Genomic DNA, 24,217 nt, shown 5'->3' with positions numbered 1-24,217 from the left:
AGGCCTCTGGCAGGTGAAGCCACACCTCCCTGCTGACTGAGAGACCTCTGGCAGGTGATGCCACGCCTCTCTGCTGACTGAGAGACCTCTGGCAGGTGAAGCCATGCCTCCCTTCTGACTGAGAGACCTCTGGCAGGTGAAGCCACACCTCCCTTCTGACTGAGAGACCTCTGGCAGGTGAAGCCATGCCTCCCTGCTGACTGAGAGACCTCCAGCAGGTGAAGCCACGCCTCCCTGCTGACTGAGAGACCTCTGGCAGGTGATGCCACGCCTCTCTGCTGACTGAGAGGCCTCTGGCAGGTGAAGCCACACCTCCCTGCTGACTGAGAAACCTCTGGCAGGTGATGCCACGCCTCTCTGCTGACTGAGAGACCTCTGGCAGGTGAAGCCACGCCTCCCTTCTGACTGAGAGACCTCTGACAGGAGAAGCCACTCCTCCCTGCTGACTGAGAGACCTCTGGCAGGTGAAGCCACACCTCCCTGCTGACTGAGAGACCTCTGGCAGGTGAAGCCACGCCTCCCTGCTAACAGAGACCTCTGGCAGGTGAAGCCACGCCTCCCTGCTGACTGAGAGACCTCTGATAGGAGAAGCCACGCCTCCCTGCTGACTGAGAGACCTCTGATAGGAGAAGCCACGCCCCCTGCTGACTACAGTCTATCATGGCTTGACACTCACTGGGAAGGGAGAGGAAATGCAGGAACAGGCAGCAGGAGATTGTTGTACAGTAGATACAATGTTATTTTCCTATAAAAATTGTGCTATAAAAAATGTTCTGTTCATTATAAAAAATTGTTCAGCTGGGGCTTTATGTAAAAGTGTGACTGTTTCCCTTGGCTTCTACATTAAATGCATTGTGGAGGGAAAGCTACATTCAGATGGTGACCCTACCTGGTGGTCACCTGCTGTACCTGTACATTAAAGGGAACTTGAGGAAAAAGAGGGCTATGGAGGCTGCCATATTTATTTCCTTGTAAACAATGCCAGTTGCCTGGCAGCCCTGCTGATCTTCTGGCATAACTAGTGTATGAGTCAAAACACTGAAACAAGGATGGCTAATCCAATACAACTGGAGTCAGCTGAGTGAGGGCTGGTGCACACCGAGCGGCTTTTTCAGCGTTTCTGCAGCAGCTTGCGGCTGCGGATCCGCTTGGTCAATGTATCTCAATGGGCTGGTGCACACCAGAGCAGGAGGAGTTTTGCTGAAACGCATACTCCCGGGGTGAGGCATTTTTTGGATTTCGGATGCGTTTCTGCCTCAATGTTAAGTATAGGAAAAACGCAAACCGCTCTGAAAAACGCCTGTTCAGAGCGGTTTTGCCGGCGTTTTTGTTACAGTAGCTGTTCAGTAACAGCTTTACTGTAACAATATATGAAATCTACTACACCAAAACCGCTACACAAAACCGCAAAATGCTAGCTGAAACGCTACAGAAAAATAAGAAAAAGCGTTTCAAAATCTGCTAGCATTTTGCGGATCTGCTAGCGGGTTTTGGTGTGCACCAGGCCTTAGAGTACGTGATCATCTGCTGCATGCTTGTTCAGGGTCTATGGCTAAAAGTATTAGAGGCAGAGGATCGGCAGGACAGCCCGTAAAATGACACCTGACGTGACAGGGACACGAAGGCTGTCATATTTATTGCCTTTTAAACAATCCACATTACCTGGCGATCCTGCTGATAATCAGCCTCTAATCAGCATAGCCATAGACCTTGAACAAGCATGCAGATCAGATGCTTTGACCGAAGTCTGACCGGATTTGCAGCATTCAGACACTACTGCAGCCAATTAGATCAGGCAACTGGTATTGTTTAAAAGAAAATAAATATGGCAGCTTCCATAGGTCTCACACCTCAGGCTCCCTTTTGAAGAGAGCATCACGGTCACACTTCTCATTTCCTGTAAAACCACCTGGCGCTGCCACTACATTACAGGGTGAGGAGAGGTAGGGCTACACAAATACTCCTGAAAGCGGGCTCTGAGTGATTATTAGCGGCTGATACTCCCATTTAGCATGATACCAGCAGTGGCTTGTGTCAGTATATAAACAAGAGAACAAGACTAGAATGTGAAATAACGAGGAGATTGCTTCATTGTGACTGTCGGGAGAAACATTTATTAAACAAGAACACTCTATAACTCAATAAAAATCTATCAAAAAATTCTAATTTTGAAGAAAGCAGCGTAATGTAGAAACAAAAACCTCCTGCTATATAGTAATTGTTTTTCATAGTCTAGTATGATGCAGCTAATAAAGAGGTGACAGTAGCTGTCACCTCTCCCCAATTCTGTTTTTTGTACGGTATATTTATTTACTGACATATTGTACACAGCATCGAATAGGGCAGCTGGGGAAGCCTCAGCCGATTAGGCTCAGGTGTAATCGCCATCTGCTCCAGGCCTGTCTACAGGTAGACAAAGCATTTCAGCACATTGTGGGCTTATTTCTGTGTTTCTCAGATATATACAGTGCATATAATCTGCTTAAAATGGCAGCAGGAAAAGCAGAGTCAAATAACAGGCTGAAGTCTGTACTGGAAGCAGGCAGGACAGAGTTGAGTAACAGGCTGAGGTCGATACTGGCAGTGGGAAAGGCAGACTCCAATAACAGGCTGAAGTTGGTTCTGGCAGCAGGCAAGGCAGAGTTAAGGAACAGGCTGAGGTCAGTACTGATAGCAGACAAGGCAGAGTAGAGTAACAGGGCAAGGTCAGAACTGGCAGCAGGCAAGGCAGAGTAGAGTAACAGACCGAGGTCGGCACTGGCAGCAGACAAAGCAAAGTAGGGTAACAGACCGAGGTCAACACTGGCTGTAAGCAAGGCAGAGTTTAGTAACAGGCCGAGGTCAGTATTGGCAGTGGGAAAGGCAGAGTTAAGTAACAGGCTGAGGTCAGTATTGGCAGCAGACAAGGCAGACTCCGGTAACCGGCTAAACTCTGTACTGGCAGCAGGCAAGAAAGCTGAGTAACAGGCAGTGGTCAGTATTGGCAACAGGCAAGGCAGAGTTGAGTAACAGGCTGAGGTCAGTACTGGCAGAAAGCAAGGCAGAGTTGAGTAACAGGCTGAGGTCAATACTGGCAATGAGCAAGGCAGAGTTGAGTAACAGGCTGAGATCAGTATTGGCAGCGGGCAATGCAGAATCGAGTAACAGGCTGAGGCAGAAACACTAGCGTTGCGGAAAACCATATGTTTCCGTTCTGCAATGTGCGTTTTTTTTAAACGCAGGACCTGCTGCATATTTTTCCAAAGCGCATCTAAAACGCAAATAATGAAAGTCAATGGTAACAAAGAAGTATTGCGTTTTAGTGCATTTTTTATGTGTTTTAAAAAAAAAAGTTTGATGATGTATTTCCACTTCCTGTGACTTCCTAGTGATTTGCATAAAATGCAATAAAAACGCATGCAAAACGCATATGCGATTTATATATGCTAACCACAAACGCATTAAAATGCATGCAACACGCAAGAATAACGCATGTGCGGGAAAGAAACACAAAAGAAAACGAAAAATGCACTAAAACGCACATGCAGCAAAACGCTGTCTTTCCCGCACTGCCTAGTGTGTTCGCAGCCTCAGAGTTTCCCAAGTGGGGTAAAATCCTTGACTCCACCCCCACCCTCATTGCATCATTGTGTTCCTTTCATATAGTTAAAGGGCATTCCTCAAGCCAAATACTTTTTTTGTTTTGTTTTAATACTCCAATTCTCTATAAACTAAAGAAGCCTCACCCACAGCTTTTCAAAGTGCCTTGGCATTTTCAGACAGTAGCAAGAGCTTATGGGAGCTCAGTCTGGGCAGGAGGAGGAGGAGGTTACTAGCCAGAGATTTCAGAGGCAGAGGGGAGGAGGGAGGAGGAGAGGGGACTGAATTTACTCACAGGCAAGCTGATAGCATCTCCAGCCCTCAGCCTGTGACAATGTGACTAACAGAACATGGCTGCCCTCATTGTATCACAGGAATAAATAATCATAAACTGTTGAAGCTGTTTGCAGATAGATTTGTTGTGTAAACTATCTAAACTTTAGATAAGATATATAGACAAGTTACTTGTTATAGTTCGTTTTTCATCTCGGATCCGCTTTAATTGAATTATTATTCATTCCTGGTCGTCGTTAGCACGGCTGATAGCGCAGGGGATAATTAGCTGCCGAAAAAGGTCATCTACATTAATTGATGTATTTAAACAAATGTGGCAGCAATAAAGGAATGTAATAAACACAAGAGAAGAGAGTTTTGATGTAGAATGCTCAGAGAATTCTTCCTCGGTGTAGAGAACTCCACTGAACGGCGTTACGCTGTAATTGTCATCAATTATCGGGGGCCATCTATAGACCAACGCAGATTTAAAAAAAGCCAGGGCGATCATCGACTACTCTGGCGTGAAGAACAAAAGGCGCGCGATGGCGAGGATCAGACGCTTGACAGGACTTCAAAGGCTGGAAATGGTGTTTGAACGGCGGTTCGTTAATAGGAAATAGGCGATTGTTTCAATTGCTTTTTGTAGAAAACACTTCTCAGAATCACAGGGAAAGCCTTTTCCAGGCTCTGCGGAGGGTAATTAATGGGGGGCGAGGCCTTTGTCACAGTGTGACCAGCACAAGTCGAGGAGAGAATATAGGGGAATATAAGGCCTGGGGGAACAAAGGAACCATGGGCCTAAATGGATCAAAATTAAGGGTTGAAACCAACCGAATGGGATGCTGCAGTTCTGGGTGGAGAGCTTCAGGAACTGAGTCACTTAATAGCTTCAAAATTGTTTCTGTTTAAGGCCTTGTTCACATTATAAATCGCCAGCGCTATCGCAAGTGCTGAGCGATTTATTTAGCTTTTTTAAGCGTTTTCCCTGCGCTTCGCGCTCTTCCAAGCGCTTTTGTTTAACGATTCAGTTTTTTCACTTCCTGACATCAGTCAGGAAGTGAACTCTTTGACCCGGAAATGAATACATACAATGTATTTATTCATAAAAGCGCTCGGGAAATCGTGATACAAAACGCTTTTTCAAGCGCTTTGCGATTTCCCAATACCTTCCATTGAGCCAAAACACTCAGAAAATGGTACATGTAGCGCGTTTGTGATTTAAAAGAAATCAAAACGCTTACGTGTGAACACTCTCATAGGAAAACATTGCACAAGCGCTTTTTAGGGCGATTTCTAAAATCGCCAGCGCTTACAAAAAAAACCGGAAATAAATATTTCAGTCTCCATATGCTTGTCACTGCAGGTGTGATTTAAAGGATCTCCAAGGCAATTAATAAAATCTAGCTTCACTTACCTAGCGCTTCTTCCAGCCCCTAGAGGTCATGTGTCTTCCTCGCCGCACCTCCGGTCTTCTCTGTGGTTCCGCTGGCAGCCTCTGCAGGGGTCGGCGTCTTCTGCACAAGCGCGGGTGTTTGTGCTCATGTCATCAGGAGCTTACTATGCCTGCGGGCCGCACGCCTGCACATGCGCAGAAGACGCTGACCTATTGGGGTTCGGCGATACTTTAGTGCAGAGGTAGGGAATCTATGGCTCGGGAGGCAGATGTGGCTCTTTTGATGGCTACATCTTGATCACAGACAAATCAGATAGGGGTTGATTCACTAAGCTACACTGCTCAAGCAGCTCAGCTTAGTGTGACAGCGCAAGTAACATTTTCAAAGTAGTGCACGCTACTGCTGTAGCATGCACCACTGACTTACTCACGCTACCCTAAAACTAACGGCCGCTCCAATTGTCCCACTCTGCACCCTGTCAGGTCCAATGACTTTGTAGAACGAGATCCCCACACTTTGATTGGCGCAATAGGCTGCCTGTCACTTGACAGGAATCCTATTGGGCCAAAGTGCAGGGATCTCGTCCAACAAAGTGAATCAACTCCCAAGTCAGCTAGCTAATTGTACAAGCTGTTAGTCGGTATTTCTCCTGTCTGGCTCTCGGGGAAATTGCTGATATTGCTGATGTTGCTGAAACCCAAGAGAAGTTGAAGACGCGTCTGACATTTCCGCTGCCCTGCGGATCAACTGTATACACATCACCATGGCAACAGGGACGTGAGCCCTACTGTCCGAGTTTGAAACATATTTTATGGCTCTCACGGAATTACATTTTAAAATATGTGGCGTTTATGGCTCTCTCAGCCAAAAAGGTTCCTGAGCCCTGTTGTAGAAGCTGCCAGCAGGACTGGGAGAAGACCAGAGTTGGGTGACACGTTACCTCTAGGGACTGGAAGAAGCCCCGGGTAAATAAAGCTAGATTATATTAATCGCCTTGGATATCCTTTAAGAATATGGTCAGCGGCCCACTCAGGAATCAGGCATGTGTCCTACCATTCCAGAGAAATTGGAAAACAGTCATGTGACCCAGGATATCTTTACAAAACTGGCCTCTGCCAGGAGAGGGGGCATTCCCCAGCTAGTGAACATTTCTCACTCCTCTGACCTCATCGATGACCCCGCCTACCTCACAGTAAAAGGACCTACAGTATCCAGCAAGCCAGGTACTTTCATTATCTATACGGCAAAAGTACAGACATGCCAAGCATAAGACTGCATTTCCAATTAATTCAATTGTATTATAAAATGCATTAAAATAGCACAACTTGGGCTTTAAGAATGACCTGATTCACCCGAATATACTACATATGTTAATCAGGTTTACTTCAGTGCTTTGTTACGCTGCTGTATTCCTTCTCATCTTTATATACTGCTGACGCATAGGACTGTATAACTGGAACTAATCCAGATAGACCAATCTATCTGTACGCTTCTAAGGTCACTCTATAAAGAACTTTGCCTTACTCCATGCAGTATTTATGGTAACCCTCTAATGAATTGGCCGTTCACCTCAGAATTTGTCAAAGCTATATCATCCTCATGTCATAACACTGTCCTGGCCGTCGTGACTTACAGAGCAGCTGCTGCTATTAGATGGCAAGGGTTTGCCAAGCATTGCCCATCTATGGTGAGTATTGCTGAAATATCATTGAAGTATCAACCATTAATGGGAAGGAGAGAGGAGAGAAGCCTTTTGCTGGAGGTTGCTTGTCTGCAGAAAGACAGCTGGGAAGAAGAGAGGAGAGGAGCCTTTTGATGGAGTTTGCTTGTCTGCAGGAGAACAGCTGTGAAGGAAAGTGGAGAGAAGCCTTTTGCTGGATGTTACTTGTCTGCAGGAGGACAGCTGTGAAGGAAAGTGGAGAGAAGCCTGTTGATGAATGTTGCTTGTCTGCTGGAGGACAGCTGGGAAGGAGTGAGGAGAGAAGCCTTTCGCTGGAGGTTGCTTGTCTGCAGGAGGACGGCTGGGAAGGAGAGAGGAGAGAAGCATTTTGCTGGAGGTTGCTTGTCTGCAGGAGGACAGCTGGTAAGGAGAGAAGCCTTTTGCTGGAGGTTGCTTGTCTGCAGGAGGACAGCTGGGAAGGAGAGAAGCCTTTTGCTGGAGGTTGCTTGTCTGCAGGAGGACAGCTGGGAAGGAGAGAAGCCTTTTGCTGGAGGTTACATGCACCTGATGAAGGATTTTCCGTAACATGTAGTGCATCTGTTTCATAATGCACGCATCTTTGCAGCCAGTGGTGTGCCGCCTCGTGATTTACTTTGAGCGTTTTGCTGGAGGTTACTTGTCTGCAGGAGGATGGCTGGGAAGGAGAGAGGAGAGGAGCCTGTTGCTGGAGGTTGCTTGTCTGCAGGAGGACAGCTGGGAAGGAGAGAGGAGAGGAGCCTTTTGCTGGAAGTTACTTGTCTGCAGGAGTCTGGAGAACAACTGTGTATCTGGAAGTAACTTCTGCTGCTACTGCCTTGTAAAAGTGGAAAAATCAATCAGGAAAAGTAATTACATTCTTGATCAGCTGCTCTTTTGGGACCTTTCCAGCCGGGGTAGATATAAAGAGGCAATTAACCATTCATTTTACCCTGTGAGTTCACTGCCGTTGGGCCTTACTGGGCACAATTCAGAATGACTTATTAAGGAGAACCCGACAGGGCCGGCGCTACCATAGAGGCAAAGGGGGCAATTGCCCCAGGGCCCCAGAGTTTGTAGGGGCCCCCAGTAGCTACAAGAGGAAAACAAAAATTTCAAATCGACCTTATAGTTTTTGAGAAAACTGATTTTAAAGTTTCAAAGGAAAAAAAATACACATTTAAAAACCCGCCGGCTTTAATGGTTAATAGCAAATCCACCTTAAATTCTAGAAACCCTAAATTCGCAGGATATGTTAAGGAGATCATTGGAAATAAGAGGAAAAAACTATTTTTCAAAAATACCTTATAGTTTTTGAGAAAATCGATTTTAAAGTTTCAAAGGAAAAAAGTATACTTTTAAATGTGGTAAATGTCACTTTTAGTAGCAAACCTAACGGTAGTGTAATTTTACATGCATCAAAAGAAAAAGCAATATATTTCCTGACGGGGTTTCCAGGGGGTCTATACGCAGCCGCAGCGCTTTGGCGAGGGATCGCTATACAGCCGCAATATGGCTGTATGAAGATCCCTGGCATTTTTTCCTATTTTCCCAAATTTTTTTATGTTTAGAGTGTGGGAATTAAAAAAAAAAAATTATGTGGGGTCCCCCCTCCTGAAACTTTTTAATGTGGAGCTTCGACCAATTGGGGCTTCACACCCCGACTATACCAGCTGCAAAAAAGGTCCCTTAATGCCGATTTTTGTTCCGGGGTATCTGTTGGGGGGCCCCCCAGGGTTATTTTGCCCTGGGGCCCCATTGTTGCTTAAACCGGCCCTGGAACCCGAGGTGGGGATTTAACTTCCCTAGCGGTATTGACGGTTATACACGTCCATACAAAACATGCTGGGAACAGTATTGATGTGCACACAAGTTAAAGGGGCGCTATGGCGAAACATTTTAAAATGTAAAATATGTGCAAACATATGCAAATAAGAAGTACGTTTTTTTCCAGACTAAAATGAGCCATAAATTACTTTTCTTCTATGGTGCTGTCACTTACAGTAAGTAGTAGAAATCTGACAGAAGCGACAGGTTTTGGACTAGTCCATCTCTTCATGGGGGATTCTCACGGATTTATTTATTTTCAAAAGCACTTAGTAAATGCAGTTGCTCCGTCCAACTGCCAAAAAACTGTGTGGGTAGCAGGGAGGCTGGCCAGCATCATTGTTTAAATTCTTTTTCAGGAATAGCTTTATAAAGAATAAAAGCCGAGAATCCCCTATGAAGAGATGGACTAGTCCAAAACCAGTCACTTCTGTCATATTTCTACTACCAACTGTAAGTGACAGCAACATAGGAGAAAAGTAATGTATGGCTCATTTTACTCTGGAAAAAATATACTTCTTATTTGTTTATGTTTGCACATATTTTAAATTTTACAATTTTTCGCCATACTGCCCCTTTAAGTCCCTATTCACATTTGCGTTTTTGCAGAACCGGCCATACAGATCCGGCCATCTGGATCCGGGAAAGTGGTCCATTTTTACTGCCAGTGTGCTGTAAAACGTCAGTTTTTACAAAGGTTCCTATTGCGCTGCAAATCCTTACCTTTCCGTTCCGCTGAGTGAAACGGTCCGGGAAATTAGGGCCTTCAGCATTTTTTTGTCCATTCAGCGGAACAGATCACGGAATCGTACGACCAGATCCGCTAGCAAAAGCTAATGTGAACCGAGCCTTATACTCTCCTGCACTGTATACTAGACCCTTGCTTCTCACATTTTGGCAAGTTACAGATGAAAAAAAAGGTGATGAAAATTAATTGGACCACCTTTTGCACAGAAATCCTGGGGAAATTGAACGCCAGGGAGGTTAAAAAAAACAAACAAACAATGCTAGCTGATCTGGGGGGCTGGGCGGATCAGGTATCACCATCGCTCCTGTGGCCAGATATACCGTAGTTTCGTGACCTCTGAGGTCATGACGCTGGAAGAGCTGCTCTGCGTGTCTCAGCATGCAGGGAGGCGGGGGAGTGGCAGGGGGAGTGGCTATGGAGAGGTAGAGCTGCCCAATGGCAGTGGGGGAAGGCCTGCAGGAATGCCCCAATAGGTGTTTAGCAGAGATGACTTCTCCTCCATTCCCCTCCGGATTGGCAACAAACTGCATGTCGCCAATTTCAGGGGGTGATAGTGTGGCGGTGGGAAGACACAGAGGCATGTCATGTAGCAGGGAACATGCCTCTGTGTCTCATCCTCCCCCCCCCCCATCCTTGGCACACTTTAAAGTGAACCCGAGGTGAGAGTGATATGGAGGCGGCCATATTTATTTCTTTTGAAACAATACCAGTTGCCTCCCTGCTGGTCTATTTGGCTGCAGTTGCAGTAAACAAGCATGCAGCTAATCTTGTCAGATCTGACAATAATGTCAGAAACACCTGATCTGCTGCATGCTTGTTCAGGGGCTATGGCTAAAAGTATTAGATTTAGCAGGACAGCCAGGCAACTGGTATTCCCCAAGGAAGTAAATATGGCAGCCTCCATATCACTCTCATCTCGTATTCGCTTTAAGGCCATAGTTGACCCTCCTGAATGTTCCCTTGCTAGTGAAGGTGAATAGCAGACTGCGCCATTAATCATTCCATTTTTATATTTGTTTTCAAAATATTTTTCATAGCGGAAGACATGTTAAACAAACCGGGTTAATAGCGTATTTTGAAAATTATTTTTAAGTACTCTCAGTGTTTAGTCAACAAGTGGTCTTAAAGTGGACCCAAATTAAAAATACAAGATTTCAGAAATAAATTCTATTTTGTAAATTATAAGTAATAATAAATAGCAGCCTTTTTTCTGCTGCATGATGACAAAAATAAAATATTTTACATTTATTGGAGGAACCCCTCCCTTCCTTTCATATTGCCGGGACAGAATCCGGCAGACTGGTGGAGAAGATAAAAAAACAAAACACAGACTGCTACTGATGATGTCACAGGGGAGGAGATCTCAGCTTGTGTGAGATTTCACATAGACGACACCCCTGTGAGGGAGGGGAACTGATGACAAACACACCCATGATCTAAAACCTCCTCCTAAGCTCAGAAGTAATGGCTGCCACCAGTATAACCCTAGTTATGAAAAGAGAAGGGTGAAAAGCATGCACTGAAATGCTGATAGGCTTGAAGGAAAGTTTATTTATCTTTGTATGTGTCAGAGTGGCGCAACTAAATATTTTGAATTAAATAAATGTTTGGTTTGGGTCCGCTTTAATGATGCTTATAAGAAAAAAAGCCAGTACAAAGTTTTTTTCATTTTTATATTTGATGCAGCCTGTTTGTAAAAGTCAGTCACATGACCCAGAGATCTGCGCACAGACAGAGTACAGAGCTGCCAGCAGGGTGGCAGTTCTTTCCTGTGGGCGGGGTCAGCTCTGTGTTCACTGGAAAAGGCTCGGTGCTGCCCCTCCCCAGCAACTTACTGGCTTCCTGCTGTGGGGGATGCTGGGATAGAGGTAGGAGTTCGGACCTGCCATAGACACAGGAAGCTAGCATGGCAAATCCAGCCAGCAAGGTAATAAAAGTGAATGATACAAGAATGGTTGATGAGCAATGCCAGAAATGTTGTACATTGCAAACTGTGATATATTTCACTCAAAATGCATAAAAAACATGGGCTTAAAGGGAGTCTGAAGCCATTTTGAAAATAAAAAACAGATACTCACCTAAGGAGAGGGAAGGCTCTGGGTCCTATACGGTCTTCCTGTTCTCCTCCTGGTCTCTGCGTTCCCCCCCCAGTGTTGCCAACCATCAGTAAATTAATTTACTATCAGTCAGTAAAAAAGTCAACAAATCTGGGCTGTCAGTAAAGTCCATGAAAAACTTTGTGGTGTCAGTAAAAAAACCCTCTCTCTTTCCCAGAAGATCACAGCACTTAGGCCTCGTTCATATCATACGCGCTTCCGTGCGGATATGGAAGCGCGTATGATGTGCTGAAACGCAGGAACGGCAGAAGGGCATAGACTGCCCTTCTAGCGTTCACATCTACTGCGCTGCGCAGCAGTACGATGCGTTGGGAAGTGCTTGCGTACTGCTGCCTGCATTTTGCCCGCACCGCAGAGCTGATCCCATCACTGTCAATGGATGGGATCAGCAGCGCAGCAGGGCAGATGGCGTGTGATCGGATGCGCTGCGTTCCGATCGCACAGCCATCTGCGTTGGATAGATGTGAGCGAGCCCTTACTGCTTATCAGTTAACGTATCACTGTGGAATGTACACAGCTCTAGCTAAAGGTGGCCATACATCTGTAGACTTGGCGGCCGATCGACCATCAGATAAGACAATTATTATTGATATTATAACAATCGGTGCCGCCAAGAGCATGCCTTATTGACAATCAAACCAATGTCGGGCTGAAATTGGTTGCATGTATCGATCTCATGTATCAATCAGACATGCTGGAAAATCTGAGGTTGGCATGCTCGATCGGGTGTGCAGCGGTAAGGGCTGCGATAATCGAGAACAAACGTGATGGAAAACCCCTGGTCGCATCCTCCAAATGTAAATGTATCAAAGTCCCCTCCCCCAGATGCCGTGCATTAATACTTCACCTGGCCAGCGTCCGCCGCTGCACTACTCTTCCTCATTCACGCCCCACGTGGTTGCCGGTGTATTGCATGTGGGGCGCATGTGTGATATCTTCCATTTAATTTCAGTAACATTAGTCATTACTCTCTAGAGCACTCACACCTGCGCAGTACAGAGCCGCTGGTCAGAGCGCTTCAGAGGACTGCCGAAGTCTCCCGCAGCGGGAGATTCAAATGGAGGAGCCTGCGGGAGAACGAGCAGACTGGCAGGAGAACGAGAAGGCTTGTCACTCTATAGGATCTGGAGCCTTCCCTCTCCTTAGGTATCTGTTTTTTATATTCATATTCACTGAGGACAGTCAGTGACATGACTATGTACTCTGTAAAGTGCTGCAGAAGATGTCACTGATATATAAATACATAATAATAATATGGTAGGACATTAGACTATGACTATGGTAGGATTAGAGTGTGAGCTCCTCTGAGGACAGATAGTGACATGACTATGTACTCTGTAAAGTGCTGCAGAAGATGTCACTGATATATAAATACATATTAATAATATGGTAGGACATTAGACTATGACTATGGTAGGATTAGAGTGTGAGCTCCTCTGAGGACAATCAGTGACATGACTATGTACTCTGTAAAGTGCTGCAGAAGATGTCACTGATATATAAATACATAATAATAATATGTTAGGACATTAGACTATGACTATGGTAGGATTAGAGTGTGAGCTCCTCTGAGGACAATCAGTGACATGACTATGTAGTCTGTAATGTGCTGCAGAAGATGTCAGTGCTATATGAATACATAATAATAATATGGTAGGACATTAGACTATGACTATGGTAGGATTAGATTGTGAGCTCCTCTGAGGTCAGTCAGTGATACCACCATATATGCTCTGTACAGGGCTGTGGAAGGTGTTAGCACTATATAAATAATATTAATTTGTTTGCAGTAACCCTTTACATGTTTTACCGTGTTATACCCTTATAGTACAGATGAGGTAATTTTTTTTTTAACTTATTACCATTACTGTATCATAATAATCTTTTTTTCTTTTTGAGTTCTATAACTTCTATCTGATGATGTCGCCTTGTCGCGTGCGGTTGGGGTTATTTTATTTGGGGGAACGGTCACCTTCACAGTACGGAGAAGGTGAGACGCTTGTACCGTAGCGTTTTATTTCACGGCTTCTGATCCAATAAACGGTTAACATGAAGCGATACAGAAGCTGAGAGGCCTTAATCTACTGTAACTGCTGCGTGCTGATAGCGGGAGAGGGTGCCGTGCCCTTCTACGGGTTGTAATATCGCAGATAACGCCATCAGCGCAGGGAGGGCAGGTGGCCGGGTGTTTAAACATCGTGTCTAAGCAACAAGCCGTTTATCTGAGTCTCTGGTATCTCCCTGATGGGCGCTGGTGACAGCATGTGACAATGTGGAGAGCGGCGGTGCTGGGGGCCGCCAGGACTGGTAACATGGAGGCACTTCACCCTTCCATTATACCAGAGACTATCTAAAGTATTGAGCCATGAGATGAGTATTAGAGCTGATAAACACAGTTATGACCCTGTTTTGAGACAATATTAAAAAGTAACTTTTAATTCACAATGGTAAAAAATAAAAAGTTTATTTTGTGTTTATTTTTCCTTTTATTTTGTTTTACAAATACCTAGTTGGGCAGCAAAAATTGCGTATCTCCCCCATAGAGACCCTATATATAGCTAGGTCACCTGGGGTTTCTGCCCTTTACCAGGTAAAAAATGCTGATAAAATTCTACATAAATAAGAAAAACCCTCCACCTAAACCAACATGTTTCGGCTCATAAGACTAGAGCCGTCGTCAGGGCATGAATAAGTAAAGTGCTAGGGTGCCAAGTGCATTATAGAGGAATCATATAGCCAGTTACAAACACATAGATAAGGAAAACAACAAACGAGAGATGTACTCTCAAGCTGAGTCAACCAGTTGATGGTTGACTCAGCTTGAGAGTACATCTCTCGTTTGTTGTTTTCCTTATCTATGTGTTTGTAACTGGCTATATGATTCCTCTATAATGCACTTGGCACCCTAGCACTTTACTTATTCATGCCCTGACGACGGCTCTAGTCTTATGAGCCGAAACATGTTGGTTTAGGTGGAGGGTTTTTCTTATTTATGTAGAATCTTATCAGCATTTTTTACCTGGTAAAGGGCAGAAACCCCAGGTGACCTAGCTATATATAGGGTCTCTATGGGGGAGATACGCAATTTTTGCTGCCCAACTAGGTATTTGTAAAACAAAATAAAAGGAAAAATAAACACAAAATAAACTTTTTATTTTTTACCATTGTGAATTAAAAGTTACTTTTTAATATTGTCTCAAAACAGGGTCATAACTGTGTTTATAGTAAAAATCAGACGTGTGTAGTATATTAGAGCTGATAACAGATACCCTCCGCCAACTCATTCAGCAAACCCAGCGAGCCAGCAGACTGTCCTAATAGCAGGGGCGTAGCAATAGGGGGTGCAGAGGTTGCGACCGCATCGGGGCCCTTGGGCCAGAGGGGCCCCCGTAGGGCCCTCCCTGAAATGCAGTATTAGCTCTCTATTGGTCCTGTGCTCATAATAATCACTTCTATAGATACTTTGAATAGTGGTAATGATTAACAAGCTGTTCCCCATTCCCTTCTTGCACCTCTGACACTGTAGTTGCCATTGGCAGGTTTTGGTGCGCCACATCAATTGTTATGAATAGAGTGCTTGGGGGGGCCCCATGTAAAACTTGCATCGGGGCCCACAGCTCCTAAGCTACGCCACTGCCTAATAGCAAGTCACATGACAGGGACCCATGTATAGTGCCCATGGTGATAAATCACTCCCACCCCCACTGTGTTATTATCTTTATTATAATGCAGTTTCTGCCACTGACATCTTCTGCAGCACTTTATAGAGTACATAGTCATGTCATTGACTGTCCTCAGAGGAGCTCACAATCTAATCCTACCATAGTCATAGTGTAATATCCTACTATATTATTATTATGTATTTATATAGCACTGACAACTTCTGCAGCACATTACAGAGTACATAGTCATGTCACTGACTGTCCTCAGAGGAGCTCACAATATAATCCCTACTATAGTCATAGTCTAATGTCCTACCATATTATTATTATGTATTTATATAGCACTGACATCTTCTGCAGCACATTACAAAGTACATAGTCATGTCACGGTCTGTCCTCAGAGGAGCTCACAATCTAATCCCTACTATAGTCATAGTCTAATGTCCTACCATATTATTATTATGTATTTATATAGCACTGACATCTTCTGCAGCACATTACAGAGTACATAGTCATGTCACTTACTGTCCCCAGAGGAGCTCACAATCTAATCCTACCATAGTCATAGTCTAATGTCCTACCATATTATTATTATGTATTTATATAGCACTGATATCTCCTGCAGCACATTACAGAGTACATAGTCATGTCACAGTCTGTCCTCAGAGGAGCTCACAATCTAACTCTGGACAGAAGAAATCCATAGTGTCCTCTCCATCTTTATATCTCCATAAGTTGTAAGTGTATTTAGCTGCTGTGGATTACCATTTATTGCTGTTATTATACAATATTTTATGATAAACGTGTGTAGCACAACAATGATCATTTCTCCTCCCCCATCACTCTTCGCAGTTTGTCACACATTGATTGGGTGATTTTGTCTTGCAGGACAGCGTACTACACGACATACCGCCAGGTCTACAGTCGGGAATACAAGACTGTGAATAAGTGTTGCCCAGGATGGTCGCAGCTGAATGGGGAGGCCGGCTGCCGTCATTGTGAGTACAGCTCAGACCGAATCTGCCAACCTTTCACATTGGGAGACATGCTGGGGAACAATGACAGTGCAAAGCTACAGTGATTGTTATCTTACAGTGGTGTTTGTCAAAACCCTGAAACAAGCATGCAGGTAATCCAGTCAGACTTCAGTCAGAGCACCTGATCTGCATGCTTGTTCAAGGTCAATGGCCAAAAGTATAAGAGGCAGAGGATCAGCAGGACAGCCTGGCACCTGGTATTGTTTTTAAAGAGAAACCTTAACCAAGAATTGAACTTCATGCCAATCAGTAGCAGATACCCCCTTTCCCATGAGGAATCTATTCCTTTTCTCAAACGGATCATCAGGGGGCGCTGTATGGCTGATATTGTGGTGAAACCCCTCCCACAGGAAACTGTGAGGACCAGGGTTCTGGCAGTTTCCTGTCTGTGAACCTTGTTGCATTGTGGGAAATAACAGCTGGGACAACTGCCCAAAAAAAAAAGCAAGCAGCTTCTCCTTCCAGTGACATCACCTGCCAGCAGTAAAGATGTCACCATGTGATAAATGTCAGAATGTAAATCAGGGAGAGGAAATATTTTACAATGAGCAAACACTGACTAGATCATTTATACAGAATTATTGTAAAAATGAAGCACTTTTCTCTGCTGCCCTGACGAATGCCCACATTCAGCCTTTCTGTGGCCAGCCTCTCAGACTTGGCATGTTTGTTTTGTGCCCGCATGCCTCCTGTTCCTCTGTCCGCGGCCGGAATGGCAGATCTCTGAGGTTTAAATATCACAGAATGCCAGAGATTAATATTAAAATATGCTTATGCCGGTTGGCGGGATTGGCGGCAGAAGCGAAGAATGATTTATTGCGCCGTACGTACGCCGGACGGGTGTTGGTTTAATTCATGAGGGACATTTCAGCAAAGCATAAATCTGCCAAGATCTCATGCAATTAAAATGGAGTTTTTCCACCTTTCAGGGTGGCGGGAGATCTCAGCAATGTCAGGCAGGAAGTCCTCCTCCCCCCCCTACCCCTCCAGCCCCGTGGACTGGATACATTCCCTGCCAGGGGAGATCTCAGCCGTGTCAGGCAGGAAGTCCCGTTCCCCCCCCCCCCCCCCCTCATCAGGCTGGGTACATGGCAATGTCAGGCAGGAAGTCCTCCCCCCCCCCCCCCCCCAGCCCCGTGGACTGGATACATTCCCTGCCAGGGGAGATCTCAGCCGTGTCAGGCAGGAAGTCCCGTTCCCCCCCCCCCCTTCCCCATCAGGCTGGGTACATGGCAATGTCAGGCAGGAAGTCCATGCCACCCTCCCTCCCCTGCCCGGGGTATTCCCTGCCAGGGGAGATCTCAGCTGTGTCAGGCAGGGAGTCCCCCTTCCCCCCACGGATTGGATATATTCCCCGCTGGGGGAGACCGCTAGAAGTAAAGAGAACCACTAATAACTGGCCTTGTGCTAACAGGATAGAAATGTTCATTCTTCCAGCAACCCCGAACAAACAATTCCTTCCCTTTATTGCATCTTGGCCATGTTATTTTTTATTTATATAGCGCCAACATCTTCTGTAGCGTTGTACATAGTACAAAACAAGTCGTGGGGAGCATAGATACATGAGGTGTTCAGAGAGCTCTGTACAACCGGGACAACTAGCAATACAAATACATTCATAGTGGATGTATGGTTTGAGATATCACCAATATTGGTACATGTTCATATGATAAATTACATCAGAATAAGAAACACTAGGAGGAGGTCCCTGCCCTTGCAAACTTACAATCTAGAGGGGAGTGGGGTGTACACATTAAAGAAAACCTGTACTGAAAAAAAGTTCCCCTGGGGGTTACTCACCTCAGTAGGGGGAAGCCTCTGGACTCTATCGAGGCTTCCCCCGTCCTCCTCTGTCCCACGGCGGACTCGCTGCAGCCCGCGGAACGCACAGGCGACAAATCCGACAGCCTGTGCAATATTTACCTTCCCTGGCTCCAGCGGGGCGCTGTTGCGGCTCTCCCCACGGAGATAGGCGAAAATAGCTGATCTCCGTCGGGTCCGCTCTACTGCGCAGGCGCAGGAGACTTGCGCCTGCACAGTAGAGCGGCCCAACGGAGATCGGCTATTTTCGCCTATCTCCGTGGGAAGAGCGGATACTGCTCCCCCGCTGGAGCCTAAAGGTAAATATTTACATCGCCGTCGCTCCGGGAGGATTTTCTCTGACGCTGTGGGACCGAGGAGGACGGGGGAAGATCCGGAGGCTTCCCCCACCCGAGGTGAGTACCCCCCCAGGGGAGGTTTTTTTCATTACAGATTTTCTTTAAGGAAGGAGGCACAGGGGTTAGCGGATGAGGCAGTAAATCTCCAGTACTAGTGCATGTGTAATCAGGTGTGTTTTTGACAGTACGTTTCAAGGTTCCCAGTCTTGGAGCAGGGGCGTAACTAGGCCCCACCGGGCCCCCCTGCAGATTTTCTGAGCGGGGCCCCCCCCCCCCCCCGGGGCCCGCTCGCGGCCGTTTTGTAGGTGCTGGAGGGGTGGCAGCATGAGGGGAAAGCCTTGCCCACAGTCGGCGGGGAGAGGGGTAGTTCCCCCCTCTCCCTCACCTCGGGGCTCTCCCCTCTGCGCTCCCCTCCAGCTCGTAAGTGTCTGTGGGGCTGTGGTGGGCAGCGAGCGGCGGGCAGATACATACCTGCTTCCGTGCGTTCCATCGGAGACTTCTCCCTCTAGCGGCTGACGTCACTTCCGGAAGTGACGTCAGCCGCTAGAGGGAGAAGTCTCCGATGGAACGCACGGAAGCAGGTATGTATCTGCCCGCCGCTCGCTGCCCACCACAGCCCCACAGACACGAGCTGGAGGGGAGCGCAGAGGGGAGAGCCCCGAGGTGAGGGAGAGGGGGGAACTACCCCTCTCCCCGCCGACTGTGGGCAAGGCTTTCCCCTCATGCGGCCACCCCTCCAGCACCCACAAAACGGCCCCGAGCGGGCCCCAGGGGGGGGGGGGGGGCCCGCGGGCGCAGGGGCTGCAGGGCCTATTCCTACGCCCCTGTCTTGGAGCATGATGGACTGGCTGTGAGAGTTCCAAAGGAGAGGTGATGCTTGGGAGAAGTCCTGGATGTGGGACTGAGAGGAGGTAATCAAGCTAGAGGACAAGAGGATCTCCTGGGAGGAGTGAAGGTTCCAGATGGCAAAATACATCCCAGTTCTCTGAGTGGTCCAATGCTTCCGAGTTCTGTCATTGGGCTAAAATTACCGAGTTGCAGTAATGCGGTATTCCTGCTGAAATCCATTTTCTGATTTCCAAGTTATGATCGGTAATGCGTAAAATTTCATTTCTGTGGAGAGCAAATCAGCATCCCTATTTCTCATATCTTATTACTGAATCCGAAAATCTATACTTCTGGTTCTGCATGACTGGGCAAAAAGTGTGTAATTTGTTTCCAAAACTTTTTTATTGAGGGGAATTGCATGAATTGTAGAATGTCAGTTGTAACATGCAGGGCCGGGCCGAGGCAGAGGCTGGAGAGGCTCCAGCCTCAGGGCGCAGTGTAGGAGGGGGCGCACAATTCATTCAGCTGTCATTCCCAATTGTGTTTGAAGCAGAAAGAAATAAGAAAAGGGGATACATGACAGTGACTGCAAACCAGATAACTAGAGATTAAGGTGTTGGGGAGGTTGGAGGCCCTGGGGCACCTATTAGTCTAATAGTAATCAGTGTGTGACGGCTGGGGTGGCAGGGATGGAGGGGCGCACTTTGGTGTCTCAGCCTTGGGTTCTAGAGGACCTTGTCCCGGCTCTGGTAACATGTTATTACATTATTTAAGTAACTATAAAACAAGGATGAAATTAGGAATGTAGAGAGTGAGTAGAGAGTGAGGAACAAAGGACAGTATAAGTGACATCTTCTACTTGTCTAGGTATGATGCATCAAACAAATAACATCTACTGTTCTTAAAGGATACCCGAGGTGACATGTGACATGATGAGAAAGACATGTGTATGTACAGCGCCTAGCACACAAATAACTTTGCTGTGTTCCTTTTTTCTTTCTCTGTCTGAAAGAGTTAAATATCAGGTATGTAAGTGGCTGACTCAGTCCTGACTCAGGCAGGAAGTGACTACAGTGTGACCATCACGGATAAGAAATTCCCCTTTTTACCTCTTTCCTCCTCTCAGAAGCCATTTTCTGCTAGGAAAGTGTTTTATAGTCGGATTTTTGTATCAGTGAGGGTCACACTGTAGTCACTTCCTGTCTCAGTCAGGACTGAGTCAGCCACTTACATACCTGATTATATAAGAGAGAACAGAGGCGCCAAAAGGATAAAAGGGGTTTTAAAGGAGCTTAAAAGCCAAAACTTGGTAATTAGAGGAGGCAGTGGTGGACTTACCCCCTCCAAGCAGACACAACACGACTGTACATTCAGTCTATTAACGAACCCCAGATAAAACAAAGCAACGCGTTTCACGGGTCAGCGCCCGCTTCCTCAGGCAATAGAAAAAGGAGTTACAGCATCTAGCAAAACAAACGACACTTAGCGCCACTCAGGCAGAGGCGCTGAGTGTCGTTTGTTTTGCTAGATGCTGTAACTCCTTTTTCTATTGCCTGAGGAAGCGGGCGCTGACCCGTGAAACGCGTTGCTTTGTTTTACCTGGAGTTCGTTAATAAGTAGACTGAATGTACAGTTGTACAGAAGGAGATCTTTGGGGAAGCCCCAGCATGCACAGGAGACTCACGCAGGACATACACTGTGGAATTTGTGGGACAGCCTGACGCCAGGACCAGCCAGGACCAGCACTTCATCCTTTACCCAGAGGCATGGTGAGATGAACTACGCCATGTTGAATATACCCTTTGAGGGACAATGTGATGGAGATGAGAAATCCATGCAGTCACTGTTGGTAGCATTTGGGTGAGATTTTCAAGCTGATTCGAAGGCAGTAGTGTGCGTGTGATAATCAGGCTGTCTAAAAAAACAGTTAACAGTATTTACCAGTGGAATCAATGTTGAGACGTGGATCGCTGGACTGTTTTCCCTGCCTCTGTGCTATGCTCTGTGCTATATTGCTCTCTTAATGGTGACCTGCTTGCTGCATGGCAATTGCAACATTTATATCCAAGCTTCTACTAACACTGCTGGAGTGCATCAATGCTTATTCTATCTAGCTCTAGATGCCGGCGTGTGCATGCTGAGATGAGTGGTGAGTGAGGTGGATGTAGCGTGACGGGGTGGCCATCCCATGTGTTTTTTAGTATTTCACTATACATAGGAATATGTTTTGGATTAATAAATTTTGATACGATTATCACAATCAATAGTTGTTTCTGGTGATTGTCTGGGAGTGTACGCCCTGCCTGAAAGAAAAATATTTTCTGCCACTGCCACACTTTCTGAATAGTAAATTGTTGGTGGAGCGGCACTCCCAGGAAATTGATAGATTATCTGGTTTATTTCGAGTATCACTGTGTTTCCCCTGGCTAGTGTAGACCCAGTTAAGGAGGGGGTTAAGGGAGCCTCCTTCAGGAGACTCGGGGTACGCAGTGACCTCGTTGGTATTGTGACTTATTGATCGAGGATGCTACAGTGGGACGACCTGGTGACGCAGGTAGAGAGCGATTGTGCCCAGTCGGCGGGTGTTAGGGATGCCCAGCAGGTAATCAACACTGGGTTCAGGAAATTGGAACGTCTTTATGAAAGAAAGTCGAGATTATGGTGGAACATTAAATACAACAAAGAGTACATAGGGGACCACTTTAGTCCCCTCTGGCTCAGAATTCAGATCTTTCCCCACAGAAAGAATTTAAGTGCGGAGTTCAAAAGAAAGTGGGAGGCGAATTTTGAGAACTGCGCCCATGTATGTTTATCATTGATGACTGACCTGGATGAAGCAGATCTGGTGAGTCTTGATGAGGAGATCAATAAACTAGCGGCTGAGCTGAAGACACATTCCGATGATGAATTGTATAAAAAACGTAATGAACAACTAGAACTACATATAAAAAAATACAACAAAGATATTGTTTTTGTTCGGGATAAAAAACTGTTTAACGATCGTTTGGCGTACAAAACGGGGCAGGCCTATAGGTGGGACAGTAGACCTGTCCCCCCTAGGCCTCGCGGCCAGCCATCAAAACCGAAACCGAAACCGATTGATATCGGGGCGGAAGAATCTGACTCATCGTTGGTGAGTGTCAGCTCAGCCGCGTCTGAGTCAAGCCACAACTCAGAACCTAAAAAAAGTAGGTATCCAACTCGCCTTCAAGACAAAGTTAAAAAGACAGGAGGGAAACAACAGTCAAAATGTGGGGACGGAGTGGGGGTTTCAGGTGCGGGTTCGCAGTCCCAGCCCCATTCATCATCATCCTCAGCTCCTTTTTTATAGCGGACGGGTGTAGGATTGGTGCAGCTGTGGGTGGATCATCTGATCCCCCTAGAGATACACCTAATAAACTTCAGGTCATCAACCTTACAGGAGAAACTCTACCCGAATCAGTGGAATGTCTACTGAGCAGGGGTTTGGGGTTCTGTCCACTTCAGCAGCTGGATAAATTTGATTTTATAGTTGACCTGCACCTTTTCTGTAGAAAACTTTTTCTTCAGTCAGTTGTAGAGAGGAAGGATTATACTATCATTCCAATAGGGCCCCCAGAAGTGAGTTTAACTCAGGGGGACAATGAGGCCCTTGAAGACCTCAACTTTTTGTACGAGATTGGTCAGACAGGGGCTGATGGTTCTTTGATGGTGGATGGGGCTGCTGCTGTGGACAACATACATGCGCCCCGATACACGACAATCAACCAACAGTTTAGGAGCAGATCTACACGTTTTCCACCGTTGTCTGCTAATGTGGGCATTAGGTGTTTTATACGTGCGGTTGAGGGGGATATTGCAAGACTCGGTACACCGAATGAAGGGGGTTCCGAGTTAACAGGTAGTGACTGTGAGGCATATGACCTTTTGACTACAAGGACAGATTGGATTATTAAACCCTCCGACAAGGGGGGGAACGTAGTAGTAATGACAGCAGGTGATTATAAGACCATGTGCATGGACCTCCTCGGTCAGCGGGGCTGTTACACGAGGGTCTCGGCGTCGAGGGTCGAGAGGTGCCAGGGTGAACTTTTTTCTTTAATTGAGGGTGCACGGTTGAAGGGCATCATTGATGAGGAGGTGTCCTCCTTCTTGAGGGTTGCTGATCCCATCCTCCCAACATTCTATGCGTTGCCGAAAGTGCATAAACGTCTTCAGAGACCGCCTGGACGCCCGATAGTTTCGGGCAGAGGCGCTCTGACAGAGAAAATTAGCATCTATGTGGATAAGCATCTGCAACCCCATGTTCAGGGATTACCCTCCTTTATTAAGGATACAACACACCTTTTGAGGGTTCTGGAGGATGTTGTGGTCCCGCCTGGCACTCTCCTCGTATCCCTTGACGTCGAGTCCCTCTATTCGTGCATCCCCCATGACCTGGGGGTACGTGCGGTGGCGAATTTCTTGCAGGAGTTGGGGGTGCAGGATGCTGCGCATAATGGTTTCGTTCTGGACTTGTTGCATTTCTTGTTGACGAACAACATTTTCACCTTTGATGGGGACCGGTACCTCCAGGTGCAGGGGGCGGCAATGGGGACAACACGTGCCCCGTCGTACGCAAACCTGTACCTGGGGGACTGGGAGCGAGCGTTTTTTTCTGACGAGGGACTCTCTATGTACCTGTGCCACGTTTTGTCCTGGCACAGGTACATAGATGATATTTTGATACTGTGGACGGGCACCCCGACACAGGTGACGGATTTTGTGTCACTATTGAATCGGAACAATCTAAATTTGAAATTCACGGTGGAAGTACAATCTGTCTCTATCTCGTTTTTGGATATTCGCATCTCTATCATGCCTGAGGGCAATCTTGCCACGACATTGCATCGTAAAGAGACAGCTACCAATGCGCTATTGTGCGCAGATAGTTTTC

The 24,217-nt window shown here is 46.3% G+C and overlaps 1 protein-coding gene across 3 annotated transcripts in view; it reads left to right on the top strand.

Moving 5' to 3' along the window:
* The window catches only part of MEGF6 (multiple EGF like domains 6), a 495,432-nt gene that overhangs the window by 101,038 nt on the left and 370,177 nt on the right, over positions 1 to 24,217 (top strand). For all 3 annotated transcript variants that reach the window (XM_068238861.1, XM_068238860.1, XM_068238862.1), the window contains one exon: positions 16,167 to 16,276. In XM_068238861.1, coding sequence (XP_068094962.1) covers positions 16,167 to 16,276 — 110 coding nt within the window. The remainder of the gene's footprint in view (positions 1 to 16,166; positions 16,277 to 24,217) is intronic.

This window comes from Hyperolius riggenbachi, chromosome 6 (assembly GCF_040937935.1).
Source record: "Hyperolius riggenbachi isolate aHypRig1 chromosome 6, aHypRig1.pri, whole genome shotgun sequence".
In the NCBI taxonomy this organism is placed as follows: domain Eukaryota; kingdom Metazoa; phylum Chordata; class Amphibia; order Anura; family Hyperoliidae; genus Hyperolius; species Hyperolius riggenbachi.
The sequence above is the reverse complement of the archived record's forward strand: the minus strand, read 5'-3'. Positions and strand labels throughout refer to the sequence as shown.